The sequence below is a fragment of the Capricornis sumatraensis genome, chromosome 19 (genome assembly GCF_032405125.1).
Source record: "Capricornis sumatraensis isolate serow.1 chromosome 19, serow.2, whole genome shotgun sequence".
NCBI lineage: Eukaryota > Metazoa > Chordata > Mammalia > Artiodactyla > Bovidae > Capricornis > Capricornis sumatraensis.
The window spans coordinates 50,818,867-50,834,835 of record NC_091087.1 but is presented as its reverse complement, the minus strand read 5'-3'; the positions used below and the strand labels follow the sequence as shown (position 1 = coordinate 50,834,835).

General features: G+C 36.5%; 1 protein-coding gene across 2 annotated transcripts in view; it reads right to left on the bottom strand.

Annotated features, from left to right (window-relative positions):
• The window catches only part of NPAS3 (neuronal PAS domain protein 3), a 956,265-nt gene that overhangs the window by 654,160 nt on the left and 286,136 nt on the right, over nt 1-15,969 (bottom strand). For both annotated transcript variants that reach the window (XM_068991246.1, XM_068991247.1), the window contains one exon: nt 3,509-3,753. In XM_068991246.1, coding sequence (XP_068847347.1) covers nt 3,509-3,753 — 245 coding nt within the window. The remainder of the gene's footprint in view (nt 1-3,508; nt 3,754-15,969) is intronic.

The window sequence follows — 15,969 nt, the reverse complement described above, 5'->3', positions numbered from 1 at the left end:
CAATCATCAGTTATTTAGCTGAAACACTGCTGAGAATGCCTGGTCATTTTTTGAATAATGCATAATGTTCATTGTAGATTTGATCTGTATTATAACAATAGAGATATTTCTAAAATAATGGAAAAAAACTATCTGTTACCTTTCAATTGCTTAACATATCATTTCCATGAAGTAATTGACTCAGGACATATTACACACTGCCACCTGAGTGTGGTTTCTGCAAGCATAACTTGCAATAATCTGTACACAATGGGCATCACAAAACAAACTCATCAACCTTTATAGACTTTTAAGAAAAGATATGATGAACACAGGGCAGAATAAAGAACCTTTCTGAAGCAGTAAATTAAAATAATTAAATTTCTATATAGTTGTTTGGGACAAATTTAAATTTAAGCTTTGAAATTTAATTATTAACATGAACAACTCATCACATTAAAAAGAAGCTGCTTACATCATGTAAGCACTTTTCATATAAATTTCCAAATGCCTTTAGGTTTATTCAAGAGACTGCTTGGAGAAGCACGAAGTATAATGTCTACTGTTTTATTGTTGGATTATGAACTGCACTTCACGTGAGGCTGGAGGCTATTTATATAAGCTTGTTTATCCATATGAACTTCTTCAAGGGCACAACATAGAAGACCTTAGCAAATTAAAATGAATTTCTTTTGATGTTGTTTCATGAATGTTTGATCAGAATGAGTAGCAGGTTTGCATTAAAGAACTAGAGGAAAGCAATAAAATATACATATATTGTACAGCAGAACCAGCTTACCAAAAGCATCCATTGCATTCCTAGCAACCTTTGAGAGCCAGAGTCAATAGTATCAAGTCCCATACTTCAGTACAGTAGAGACTTCAGTTCTAGACTATCATCAGATTTCTAATAGAGGGAGTATACATGTGCCAACTGGGTGATCTGTGATAATCTGGATAAAATTTGTTAAATAATAAAGTCTGGTATATAAATTCCAATCTTCCCACTTTTCTCACTGACATCACCATGTTCCTCTACAGACTGAACTTATCCTATGAGCAGAGACAGTATTTTATCTTATTTTAATCCATCTTCATCATTAGTATTTACATAGCTAAGTTGACTGGAGGTCACAAAAATGAATTATTAGCCATAGTCCAAAGCTAAGACCATTCTCACCTGGAATGTTTGATGATGGTGATAGGAATCAAATATTATTGCTAGAAATAATATCTGATAGAAAGAGCCCTAGACAGAAAAACAATACAATGGGATTCGAATTTTAGATCTTCTAATACTTAATTGTAAGCCCTTTCTACATCATTTCCCTCACCTGTAACATGAGGGCTTAGTTCTATATTATCTATAAGTATGCATCTCTAAAAGGCCATGATTCCAAAAGCAAGCAGAATTATCACATTGTAGAAGAATGAACAGGGCTTCCCTGGTGGCTCAGTGGTAAAGAAACCACCTACCAGTTCAGGAGACGTGGGTGCGATCTCTGGGTCAGGAAGATCCCCTGGAGAAAGAAATGGCAACCCAATCCAGTATTCTTGCCTGGGAAATCCCATGGACAGACAAGCCTGGTGGACTATGGTCCAGGGGGGTCACAAAAGAGTCAGACATGATTTAGCAACTAAACAAGAGCAAGAAGAGAAGACAGACCATGGAACCATTAGACTCTTCTACTTTGGCAGTAACCACTACCAAGGAAGCCTATAAGCTACCAACTCTCTTAAAGAAAAGATGGAAGGAAAAGATAATTATGTTAAACAAGTTAATATAAGTTCCTCAGTCAATGCATTTCAAATTGAATAAAAAGATTAAGAATATATTTTATATTTTTTTGTGATTTCTAACCTGCTACATGTATCCATTCATCTTACATGATTTGGAATAAACACAAAGACAACCTACTAAATAAACTCTTAAGTATTTACTAGGATTATACTCACATCCTTGGCTTCGGAAAATTCCCCTGTTTTAGTATCTGGAACATGGACTGGTATATGACCAAGCTGACATCAACATTCTTAAGGGTAGAAGGGCTGTGTAAGGAAAGCATGAATGTGCCTTGGTCTATTTGTCATGTGCTTCCTCATATTGACACCCTGCCCTTGAGAGCCATCTCTGTTGTATGTTCTTCTCAACCTTCAAATGTCATTCTTATACTTAGAGCAGGAGTCTGTGAACTATGGCTTGTGGGCCAAACTTGGTGGCAGCTGCCTGCTTTGCAAGTATGGTTTTGTTAGAACACAGCCACACCTTGCGGTTTATGTTTGTGTATGATTGATTTCATTCTACAATGGCAGAGTTGAGTACTCCCCCCAAAACTAAAATGTTTACTATATATGGCCTTTACAGAAAATGTATGCCAACCTCTGCCCTAGAGAAAAAAACCTGTTACAATTTGCATTCAAATTTTCCTTCTCTAATAAGCATAAGAAACAGAATCTCTAAGTAACAATAGCAAAGATGCAAACAGAGTCACACAGGTATCTATGTACATATGATTATACCTCTTAGCACAGAATTGTCAAGTCACTGCTGTTGAACTTTCATTTTATTTGAATCCTATAAGATGTTATAGCTTCCCCCAGTATCCTACCCTACAATAGCCAAGAATACAGGGACTTCACAGGTACTCATCAAGGTGTAATCACATAGCTAAGAATCTAATTCCTCCCCCAGAGAAGGCTGCCTGCAATTCCATCCCATGTCCAATTATTCCATGCTCATCAAGGGCCTAGATACAAAGTTAAAGCAGAAAAACCAACAGATCCCATTCCATGCCTTGAGTGATACACTGTTAAAGAAAATCAGTGGCCAGCATCACATGTACATCAATAAACACATGCATGCATATTCATATGCTTAAAATCTCATTAATTCTTAGATGTTTCAAGAGCATGCAAGAAAATAACCCTCTTAAGTATCAGAGTAAAAAAGACCCAAAGTTTTAATAAATTTTAAGGATAAGTACATCCAGATTGGGAGCATAAATACATGTTTATATTTATAAATTGTAGGCATTATATATAAAGAGTTGAAATAATACATAGATTGATCACTTTGTTAGTCAATAAAATCATTATTCAAAATGCCTGCTACAACTGTACTCCGCTCCCTGCCTCTCTTTGGTAACTAAATTCAGAAAATGTTAGTCCTAACCTTTACCAAGTATTCTCTTAACCACCCCCCCACTTGATAATAATTTGCATGTATTAGCATAACATAAATTAAACCCAAGAAACATTTTAATGTAAGTCATTTCATTCTCATTTCTCTGAAACCTTATCTAAAGTGACAGCGTATTTAGGCTGACAGACTTTTTGAAAATAAAATAGAAATAGAAGAGGTTTATTTCACCTTCACATGGTGTCTTTCTCATGCAGAGTTCAGATTTCCACAATTGTATCCCTTTAAAGGATTTGATATGCAGGAAAAGAAGAGAGGATGATGGTAAACGTTTCATCTCAGAGACACCAACACACTACACTCCAGGGTCAACAAGGGCTGAAACCTTACCTTTTACTGATGTGTTAGGTGGAGGGCCTTCCATTCGCAAGTTCCATGGAGGGTCCCCCTGGTTAGCAAAGTCCCTCATTTTCAGGTAGCTGATTGTAAGTCGAATGATGGAGGCCTTGTCAAGCTGGCTAGTGATGGCTGCAGGAAGAGGCAACAACTTGGCCAATTCATAGAACTCAAAGTTTTCTTTTCCCCGGCGGGAGCGGGCAGCATCCCGGGACTTCTCCTTTCTCAATGCTTGTAAACTGGAATCAAAGGAGTGAAAAAGTGCTGTTTAGAACGTGTGATTCTGTCAATCAGATGAACACTGCTTTTCTTTTTACTTCATCCATGCCCCCCCTCCCCACAACCAGCAAAAGTCTACCAAAATTTTCTTCAAAATTTCAGGGCCGCGATAAAAGGAGTTCCAGACAAAGACCACTAAAACCTCTGGGCTTATACGCCATAAACTCATGTGCAATGAGTAAAAATAGTTTACTTGTTAAGTTTTTCCCTCCAATTACCCATGCACTGAGATATAGTTTGTTTTTGAGACATAAGATTTACAGGTGTTGCTTGCTATTATAAGCTATGAGCAGTTTAAAAGATTGTGATTATAATTACATATCTGCATGTGTGAGTGTATGTTCAGTTGCTCAGTTGTGTCCAACTCTTTGTGACCCTATGGACTGCAGCCTGCCAGGCTCCTCTGTCCATGGGATTCTCCAGGCAAGAATACTAGAGTGGGTTGCCATTCCCTTCTCCAGGGGATCTTCCTGACCCAGGAATTGAACCCAAGTCTCCCTCATTGCAGGCAGATTCTTTACCATCTGAGCCACCAGGGAAGACTAAACCCTCAAAAGGACATATTTTAAAAAAATTTTTCTATTACCATTTCGAGGAACAAAGGCTAAACAAAAAAACAGTTCACAGAATTAACAAATAAAATGTTGATGTGCTTCCAGCCCTCAATAAAAATCATAACCTTCACTCAGATAAATAAAACCTCTCATTGAAAATGATGATTGCAATGGAACTTTATAAATGCACTGGTAATTGGTTTATAAGAGAATACTTTAATTCTTTATTAAGGAGCATACATTCATAGATGGATAGATTCTCTAAGATATTAGAGAATAAAATATATCACCCAGAAAAGTCAAACTTTAAAATAATATAAATTTAATGTTGAAAGATAAAGCCCCATATGGGTTATTAAAATTTATAAACATTATAGACATATTACTTCACAGAAGAGGCAACAGGTGGGACCCAGCATTTTCCTTTAACTATTTATGCACATTTCTGTTTGAAGTTTGCTCGCATTGCTGAGGGCAGAATCTGGCACAACTGAAGTTATATGTGAGCATCTGACAGGAGAAATCCACCTACTCTGAATTGCTCTGTTTTCTGTCTGATGAAAAATATAATTCAAAATCAGACTGTGATGATAAATAATTGGGCAATATTTACAGTATCAAGGTATTATTAACATCATATATAAGTATCCATTTTATTGGGCTTTGAAAGCATTTAAAATCTTTGAATCTAGCATCCTAGTTTCCCCAATATAAAATATCAAGAAAGAGGAGCAAGACCAGAGGAACAGGTCAAAATGAGTGCAGCAGTATGGCTTCAGCCTCTTAAGATGAGCAGTAACATTCCATATTACCTTCGACCTTGTCTGATGTTCACAGTGGAAAACTGTTTTCACTGCAGACACTTCAGGTGCTTTACTGAGTGTCTATGTAATTTAAATAACTCCATGACGTTTGGGTCAAATACTTGCTAGGCTAATAGCCCAACAGGTTTCATGTTTGCTCCATTAATAAAATATTCAACATTAGCCAGCTAATGTATTTCTCAGAACTAGACCAATTAACACTACCATTTTCAGAGTCAAAGCAGTCACAGGTGACAAATCTTTGTCCTGATATCTCTGGTGATAATCTTCAGTGGAAACATCACTAATTTATAAGGAAAAGCTGTGTGATTCTGTTTCCCAAAATTTTAGCTGACCTCCATCCAATTATTCAAATGCTCAATGTGGCTTATTGATAACTAGGTACACAAAAGTAAGAGATGTCTTAAAGTCTGACCAATTACAGGTAAAATCTGAATCTATGTCAACATCTTAGGATAAAACAATGATTCATAGCCCTCCTCTACCCCCATTTAATAAAAGTAATCTATCTAACACCATTTAAGTCAGCTGCACCCAAAGAACTATGTCACTTGACATGTTTTATCTACCACTTGTAGAGTGCAGTGCTTCAAGTTCAGTGCTGTGCTCTTTTTGTGTTCTCATAATCAAATACTACTCCAGAAGGTGGGCTGAACATATGTATATATATATATATATATATATATATGTGTGTGTGTGTGTATATATATATATATATATATTTTTTTTTTGGTCTTGTAAGTGACTATGATGGAGCTGTGGAGCAAGGCTGCTAACTCAAGGGCTTGCAGGGTTAAGGCAGGGAATGTCAATGAATAAAGAGGCCTGATGCTGACTGGAGGATGACAGCCCCGGCAAAGGAAAGCATATACAGTTTTCGCCTTGCGTGTGCTGCTTTGGGGGAAGGCTTACATGTGCTGCCAGATTTCAGCTACTGCTATTTCTAGAAAACAAAAATCTGAATTTTTACATAGTATTTCCAAGTTTATGTTACGTTTTAGGCTTATGTTAACTAATTGGCATTTTTGAAAATCATGCAAGCCAAATAAAACATGCCATTTGGTCAACAATGGAGCAGGGACTCATTTTGCAATTGGGTAATAATTCGGGAGGTCAATTCTGCCAGAAGTTTCACATGGATGTTATATGTAATTTTCCTTATATATGTCAGTCAGTGGTCACAAATGGATTCATCTGATACCTAATCAATATTACTAGCATTCATAATGGGAATTTCTCTATTCACCTGAAGCCAGTAGAGGATTAAGCAATCATTCTGAAATTGATATTTACTGTATGGGCTTATCAATAACCTAAGGATAAAAACTAATGCTAAGGGTAGAAAAGCCAAAGATCACAGGGAGTAGCCCAATGGGCTCCAAGGGTGAAGTAGAGTGGAGATGACTTCTTTCATCCACTTAGGGAAGGTGGGGTATGTGAACACTAATACTTTGGGGTTCCTCGCTTAAACACTGCCCTCTGACACTTGGCTTTTCTAAAATAGCACTTACTTTATGTGCTTCTATATATTATCTTATCAGTTCTTCTTCTCTATCACTCCCCCCCTTTAAAAAAAAATCTCTTTACACGCACTGTGTTACCCTACTGGAGTAATCTTCCTGTCCATAATCTTAACAACAAAGGGTTTCCGTGACTCCCCATCATATCATTATGCAGACGCCACAGTACAGAAGATTTCCAGAATGAGGGCACTGTGTCTGCAATAAGTAGTCATTGGTTTTGAGGGCAACAGCAATAAAATACAGCCAACAGTTTCTAAAGGTTGTGGAGATATTGATACAATAGATGAAGCTAAAGACCTTAAGACAATGACAGATTGTGGATTAATCTTTTGCCTGCTTTTGTGAAGTAGAGCCTAGTTAGAAGTAATTCTCAAACTGAATTAAGGACTACATTAAAACCTAACATAAATTTGCATTTGTACATTGTGTTCTAAAGCAAAACATACAGTTGCATTTCTAAACACTAAAGAAAGAATGGATTGACTGTGAGTAAATGTTACTGCCTGATCTCTGCCACCTAAAATATGATTAAGTAATAAGTTACTTCTTGGGCCCCAAATTCCCACTATTTTAATGCTCTTCCACTTATGACTCTGAATAACAGAAAATCCTCCACAAATCAAAATTTTAACTCTGTGATGACAACAATATCATCTTCATTAATAATTATCACCAACAGTAAATCAACAACTATTTTCAAAGACACACATACATATCTGAAAATCATATCCAAAATAATGCATATATATGTATATTTTTGAGGGTTTATTAAATGATTCTCAAATTTTCAAACGGGATCCATCACTCCATCCAAAAGAATAATGATCTAACATATAGAATTTCTTCTTATAAGGGTTATAAAGCTGAATTCTGTTCTCTTTTTGCCACTGATGTTGCTAGAATTAACTTATCCTTAAAATATCCTTGGTTAAAATAATACTATTTAATGTATGTTTTCATTCAACATCTTTAAGCAATTTTTACACATTTATAAAGTTATACCTTTAAGCATATACCTAACAAGCAATCAAAAAAGTTTACTAAGAATGAAGATTCAGCAGTCAGTATTTGTTAAACATAAAGTTATTTTTTGAATCCTCCATGTATTTTAAGTTCCTGTGGCAAGCTGTATGTTCCATGGAAAGAGTTCCAATGAAGGAATTCTGAGATCCACTTTGGCCATTGTAGACATGATGATTCTAATTCACTATGCTGAATTTCAATTTTATCATCTTAGACCATGAGGATGACACACAAGTAGCATTTGGCAAATCTTCTGGGACCACTGCAATGACTCACATGATAATTTCATAATAATATAAAGAAGTGAACCTCCCTTGGACAGTTCTATATTGCAACAGTTAAGGCAGTTTGTAAACTCTAAATGTGGTAGAGTCTCCTTTAGTTTACAACAGAATTTTAGTAAGACTGAAGAATGCCTAAATATAGTCAAGCTATACTTAAGCTTTCTTGGAAGCACAGATGTTTGGAGTAGGGACTCCATGTCCACATTATCACACAGTTACTAGCTGGCAATCTTGGACAGAAGTCTCAGCTTCTTTGGACCTCAATTTCCTCATCTGGGAAACAGACATTATAGTAGAACATACTTCACAATATTCTTCAGAGGAGTACTTGAGCTAATATATGTCAAGTGCTAAATGTCTTGACATATATTACTTACAGCTGCCATGTTGTAAATGTTACATAAACATGGAAAGTGAAAGTGAGAATGTTAGTCGCTCAGTCTGTCCAACTCTATGCAGCCCCACGGACTGCACCCTGCTGGTTCCTCGGTCCATGGAATTCTCTAGGCAAGAATACTGGAGTGGGTTGCCATTCCCTTCTCCAGGGGGTCTTTCTGACCCAGGTCTTCTGCATTGCCAGTAAATTCTTTACCATCTGAGCCAGCAGGAAAGTCACTATAGGCACTGACTACTATTCTAACAACTTTATACCTAGGAAAAGCCTGACTGTTTTAATCTTAGCACCACGTCTCATCACCTTGTTCCTCCAGAATTCTTTACAATTTTCTTTTAACTAGTAGCCTCTTTCCTATCACTTTATTTTTCATTCAGGCTATAGTTTCCATAATTCTAAATACCTGTTTTTTTACTCATTGTTTCTCAAACTCCTTTCTTTACTGCCACTTATGACTTTCATTTTTTAGTAAATTTTACTTCCCATATAGTGACAGTAGAAATTAAATCAGAGGGCTGACTTCTGCTTGGTGATAACCCTAAAATTGCCTATTTATTTAAATGCCTCCATGTTCTCTCAACTCATGATTCTCACTTTCTTCAAGTTCTGTTGCTGCCTCTATCAGCATGTCTTCCACACTAGCAGGAGACAGAGAGTAAGTGCATGAATTCCAGAGCCTGTGCTTAAATCCTGGCTCTATGACTAATTACATAATAAGTAAACATGAGCAACTTACTTAACCTCTTTTGCCTCAGTTTCTCATCTGTGATATGTGATGATAATACTGCTTCATAAGGCTCCTGTTAAAATTAACTGGGGTAGTTAAAAAAATATTTATAGTCGTGCCTAGGACACAGTAATACTGTATAAGATGTGTTAAATGAAAACCCAAGCTCATGTCACACTAACTGTTCTATGCTTTGAGGTCCTTTATAATTTACACTGTGTTCTCACCAATAAGATTTCCATCTACTGGTTCTGACATACCACACTGTGTACTTAAGTGAAATAAAACTACTTGATTGCAGAGATATTGATTTTTCATTATGTTCCTCCTTACACCTAGGTCTACCTGTCTTTTACTATAGATATACTCAATGACTTGTTCAAATAAAAAATGCATGTCTCATTAATGGAAGATGAAATGTTTATAAATAAGTGATTTTCTATGCTAAGAATAATAAAGGATCATTTTTTAGTTCCCTAAAGTAGAAAAAACTGGCATTCAAAATTGACAAGCAATTTTGTTTATAGAGAAAAATGAACATCCAAACAGTAATTAAGGGAATGGGTGGGTTACTCGGGAAGACTGTGAAAGCTTCTATGGAAGACTTCAAAATTGCAATGATAATTATTCATCAGAAAGAGTATATGTGTATTCCTAGCAGGAAGAAGATCTTTCAAAGCATCTCCCAAAACATCACAAATATGAAATTTCTGTCTGTCAGGCAAAGCTCCAAATCCAGGACCATGGAGAGCTCACCCAGAACATTTGGAGCAGGGAAGAAACTTGGAAGGACAACAGCAGTTTCCAGTTCTAGCCTCCATACTAGGGGCAAGGCTGAATTGTGAAACTCTACTTGAGCCAGAAATGAGACAGGGAAAAAAAGGTAAAAGAAAGTTTTGTTGCTTCTTTAAAAAACAAACAAACAAACAGGCACTGCCACTATCACAAAGCCAATATTATGAAATTGAGTTAGCACTTGTGATCTCTCTAAAGCTGTCTCAGAGTTGGATAAAGGTGTCAATTGTTTCCATAGTGGAAAAAACAGGTAATTTTGGATGTGATGACTCATTAAAAGAACTAAGTTGTCTCCTGTGGTTTGTCAAATTTAGCTTTGCAAAATTCATTTCTTTGGTTTCCTACTTCACAGAAATGGTGATAGTGATTACAGAAACAATACAGTTGGATATTTACAGAATAAAACAGAGCAGAAATAGTAACTGTCACAGAGGAACCAACAGAAGTAAGTCACCTTAGTCAAATGTTTCTTATTCAACAACTTCTTCACAGCCAGATATCTATCAGCTATGTTTTTAATACTTTATAATTATACTTATGGAATGATTTCTTATATGGACATTATCAACAGATCCATACTCTCTCTACATAAAAATCCTCTCTCTAAGCCTCAAAGTTAACACCTTCATGTAAACTTTTAGAGTACAATAACTAGTCTTTATAAAAGAACACAGCAGGTTTTAGTCATTAACTCTAGGGGAAAGGAAAAGTAGGGTAAAAACCACTTTAAATTTTACCTTTGTAAAGTACCTCTAAGGAGCCAGACAGGCATTTTTTTTTTTTTATGGATTTTCCTACTTGTTTTGCTTAGGAGAATCCAGCACTAGACTTCTACTATTTATCAATTAATCTGGCATGCAGCCTCAAAGGAAGAAGGTCGACCTGTATTAAAAATGCAGCCATCAAAAATTCATCAAAGGCTGCAGCATTTTAACTCATGAACCTTTGAACACCTGCATACTTGTCAGATCTCTGGTCATAGTTAACGGTGAAATCTATAGTTACTCCGGTACCTACAGCTGCCCTGACATGAGCTGAATGAGGCAGCTTCCCAGGGAAAAAGTACAGTAAAGATTCTATAAGCACTGCTTTCCCTTCCTTCATTACTTTCAATAAACCAGTCCACCACACATTGGCATCACAGAGAGTTCAAAGTCAATCAAATCAGTCCACTGCAAGGAATAAAAATCTTTCAGAAGTATTTTTCCCCCATGATTGTAATTACCACCTTTCTTACAAGGTAATATAATTGAGAAATGCATAAAAAACTGTTATCTGGTAGGATTATGTACAACATAACTCCCAACCCAAAATCTTTTAATGCTCTTCAAGAAAGGGTAATAATTTCAGAAACCTTCCTTTAATGTGTGAAGAAAGCAGTATAGTACATACTGGAAGTTAAAACTGGAACCTTCAAGTTCAAGGTAAGAACTCTGCTGCTTAACTAATGCACTGCTCATAGCTGTCATCATTAATTTATGTTAGCCTCTGTAAACATCAAGAGTATAATAGGCCAATTTCACAACTAAATATAGATGCACATTTTGCCCTTATATAAATGGCAGATTGCTGCTGTAGATCATCGCTGCAGCAACACGTCAGTAAAGATGCACTGTTTGATGGTCTGATGCTCACACAATATATAAAACCAGTTGTAATGGTTGTTTGGAAGCAAAGTGTAACATAGCAGCAAAATTTCATTTGTTCCACAAACTCAGGATATATTAAGCTTGGCTGACAAAGACTGTTTGATGTGCTAAATCAGTTTGACCTTCATTCTTGCCTTATTTTTCTCATTTAACAAGTGAAATTACCATTATTTTTCCCACATGTAAGAAAATATCATGAAACTGATTGCTTAAAAACACTGTCAAAAACACGTGCCACTGCTAACATGCAATAAAGTATTAAAATCAAGATGCATCTTTAAAATCTTTAAACTATGATATATTCTGATTGAATAATCATGACCTATTTTTGACTTGTGGTAAAATAGATCCAAAGAGTAATTAAAGCCATTCCACTGAATGCTTTCCCTCATCTTCAGAAAATGCCTTGTGTATGTTTGAACTTAATAATTAAATTAATTGGTTTTAGCCAATGAGCATTCTTATTCTTAACACTTTAAGTAAGAGGATTTAATACCAGAATGAGTCATTAGAATAGTAATAAAGAAAGCTGAGAGGTCCGCACAATCCTTTTCAACCAGTGTTCACCTTGATTCAAATAACCCTTGAATGAACCACAGCAAGACCCAACTATTCATTGCATGCTTTGGTGTCTGCCAAAAACCTCCTGAATCAAAGTGTTTTGTTCTTCATTTTCCTCCAGAACTTTAAGCTACCAACTGGCAGTTCCATAATAATGACAAAAAACTGCAGTTTTATCAAGTAATTTCTCTCCACCCAATAAATAGCACTTTACCTTGGAGCAACTTGTATATTTCACACCTTAAATTTCTATTTACCAAATCAGCTAATCACTTCACAATTGAACTCAGAACAAAAAAAAATTATCAATTAAAGTGGTTGAAACTCCTGCAAATTATCATTTAGGAATGAAGTAATTGCTTTCATCAGGGCAGAAAAGCCCGCCAGAACAGAAATGTCACTTTAGATTAGTGTTCTCACTCCTGAAGCTATGGATGACACAGCTGATATAAGACTAAATGCCAAGACCAATCAATTGCTTTTGTGGCTCTGCTCTGAGCTGCTGTAAAAGGGGCCATTTTCTAGGATCTACTCTTCATTATAGTAAATGCTATCTCCTTGGTAACATAATTCCATTTCTCATAAATTCTGTCTGAGAGCATTGTCCTAACAATGGATGTTTGTGGAAAAGAATGCTGTTGGTTTAATGCACAGAATTAAGTGTGAATGGCTGTCAAACTGCTATAGTTTACTAGTTCTTAAACATAAATTGAAGTCTTATACATTAGAAAGAATTCTTGGGGAGAAATGAATGTCCTGAACAAGGGTAAGATATTGTATTTGAAGGTTCTGTGCTACTGGTTTTGAATTTTGACTATTCTAGTATTTATCTGTCCTGTACATGAAATCAGTCAGCTCACACCAGAGGTGGGTGAACACATCACCTACTTTCTCAGCAGTATAGTTTGCAAATGTGAAACCTCAGAAGCAAATACGGACTCATTAGGCAACTGCATGCGATTTGTGAATAGCCACAACTGTGTTGAAAGAAAAAAAAAAAAAAAAACTGTTCTTTGAGCTGAGCCATTCCTGGAAAGCATCCAGATCTTAATTTGTATTGTTCATCCCCCTGAAGTTACAAGATTCTGGGTTGCAGGCTCCAATTAAAAGGAAATTGAAGAAGCTAATATAGTGAGAAAGCAGCAATTCCCTGCATTGCTCTCTTCAGGTCTGAAGTTTAGAAAGAGATTCAGGATCACGGGTCTTTGCCAGACATGGGATAAAGGCCTTTCTCATCCTGGTGAGCACACATGTGTAACTTCCATTAGCAGTAACAGAAGTCGTGAGCACACATTGAGAGGGAAGTCTACTGCTAAATATTTGAAAGGGTCAGAGCATCTCCGCTGAAAGGCAAAAATGAGAAGGAATGGTGGGCACTCTGTGATGGCAGGACATTTTACTAACCATGCAAAGGGATTTCTATCACTCCAAGGGACTATAGTATTAGTTTTCATATCAATGACAGGAAAGTACATGTGTTGTTTCCGCTTTTTAATATTATTCAGTACCATCAAAAAATAGCATAAACCTTAACATCATAGTAACACTGAATCAAAACAAACATCTTTGAACATCTACTAAGTTTCAGGCTCTAATTAAACATTATCCTACTTAATTCACCATTGTCAATATCAGCAAGGATGGAAAGGGGAAGTAACAGCATCTATGGAAAGTAGATCATCTCCACGATATACATCTGACCCTAAAACACTGCTATTTTAGCCCCTGTTTTGGGGGGGCACTATATTTATGCTCTATTTCTAGTTTTCTGCCCTCATCCCCCCGAACTAGGAGTTTTCTTGTCTCAGAGAGAACTTTCCCTGGATCCTAGACTTTTAGTACTAAAAGAAGGATGGGCCTGGGCAAACCAGAACAGCTGGTCACCCTGGAAATATGATTGTCCCCCATCTCATAAATAAGAAGACCACAGCGAGAGAAAGTAACTTGCCCAAGATCACTGACAGCTGAAAATGGCATCTGAACCTTGGCAAGATGACTCCATCCTTACGTCCTTCTCACCACTGCACTGCGTTGCCTCTATAGGAACAAAGTCATGAGTCCCCTTCTCCTGATTACATGACTATTAAGTCACGAATAAAATTTTATTTAACTGATAATCACCCATATAATTTCTATCATAATTGTTATGAAAACATTAAGTCACTAATAAAATGTCCAACAACCCCCCTTTGTCAGGCATATAAACATATTCCATTTCGGAGTAGATAAATTTGCTGTTAATTGCTCTAAGTCCCAAACTAACTTGCTTTGGAATTCAAATTCAAATGACCTTTTCTAGAGGGAAAATTCACTTTTTTCCTTTAATTTTCTCTAAGTGTGATTTCAAACACTTTTTAAAGCATGACCAAGTGGAAGAAAGATTTTGAAAACTTTCAAGCCTGATAGGAGAAACTCGGAAAGGAGAAAGTAGGCTTTGACAAGTTTGAAGATTTTAAAGTCTGAAAAATGAAAGTTATGGTCATGTGAATACTGCAAACAGCACACCCATTTACTTGACATCAATGAGCATGTTTATACTATAACTGCCTGCATTTTTAATGAAATACATAAAGTGGCCACCCTTTCTTTAAACAGTACCATTGAGAATAATGGTGCCAACAGTCTGAAGAGACAGCACACTTTATTCCCTACCTGACTTTATTTTAAAGGCATGCATTTTTATTTAACCTTTCATCAAGGTTCTAAAAGCATGGTCGAACTTACCAGAGGTGTTCATTGTTATAATTTCTAGGGAACACTTTGGCAAATACAGATCTCAAGCTGGCCAGGGGTGCAAACAAATACATTCTAAAAGAATATTCACTGCCTCTTTTGACAGACTTTAGAAATAAATTGTGAAATATTCTCAAGATACTGAATAAAGATGTTGAAAAAAATATTCAATGACTGGAAAAACATTTTTACAATAGAAAAGGAAAGATATAAGCATTTGAATGCAAAGTTCCAAAGAATAGCAAGAAGAGATAAGAAAGCCTTCTTCAGCGATCAATGCAAAGAAATAGAGAAAAGCAACAGAATGGGAAAGACTAGAGATCTCTTCAAGAAAATTAGAGCTACCAAGGGAACATTTCATGCAAAGATGGGCTTGATAAAGGACAGAAAGGGTATGGACCTAACAGAAGCAAAAGATATTAAGAAGAGGTGGCAAGAATACACAGAAGAACTGTACAAAAAAGATCTTCACAACCCAGATAATCATGATGATGTGATCACTCATCTAGAGCCGGACATCTTGGAATGTGAAGTCAACTGGGCCTTAGAAAGCATCACTACGAACAAAGCTAGTGGAGGTGATGGAATTCCAGCTGAGCTGTTTCAAACACTGAAAGATGATGCTGTGAAAGTGCTGCACTCAATATGCCAGCAAATTTGGAAAACTCAGCAGTGGCCACAGGACTGGAAAAGGTCAGTTTTCATTCCAATTCCAAAGAAAGGCAATGCCAAAGAATGCTCAAACTACTGCACAATTGCACTCATCTCACTCACATGCTAGTAAAGTCATGCTCAAAATTCTCCAAGCCAGGCTTCAGCAATACGTGAACCGTGTGAACTCCCAGATGTTCAAGCTGGTTTTAGAAAAGGCAGAGGAACCAGAGATCAAATTGCCAACATCTGCTGGATCATGAAAAAGCAAGAGAGTTCCAGAAAAACATCTATTTTTGCTTTATTGACTATGCCAAACCCTTTGACTGTGTGGATCACAATAAACGGTGGAAAATTCTGAAAGAGATGGGAATACCAGACCACCTGACCTGCCTCTTGAGAAATCTGTATGCAGGTCAGGAAGCAACAGTTAGAACTGGACATGGAACAACAGACTG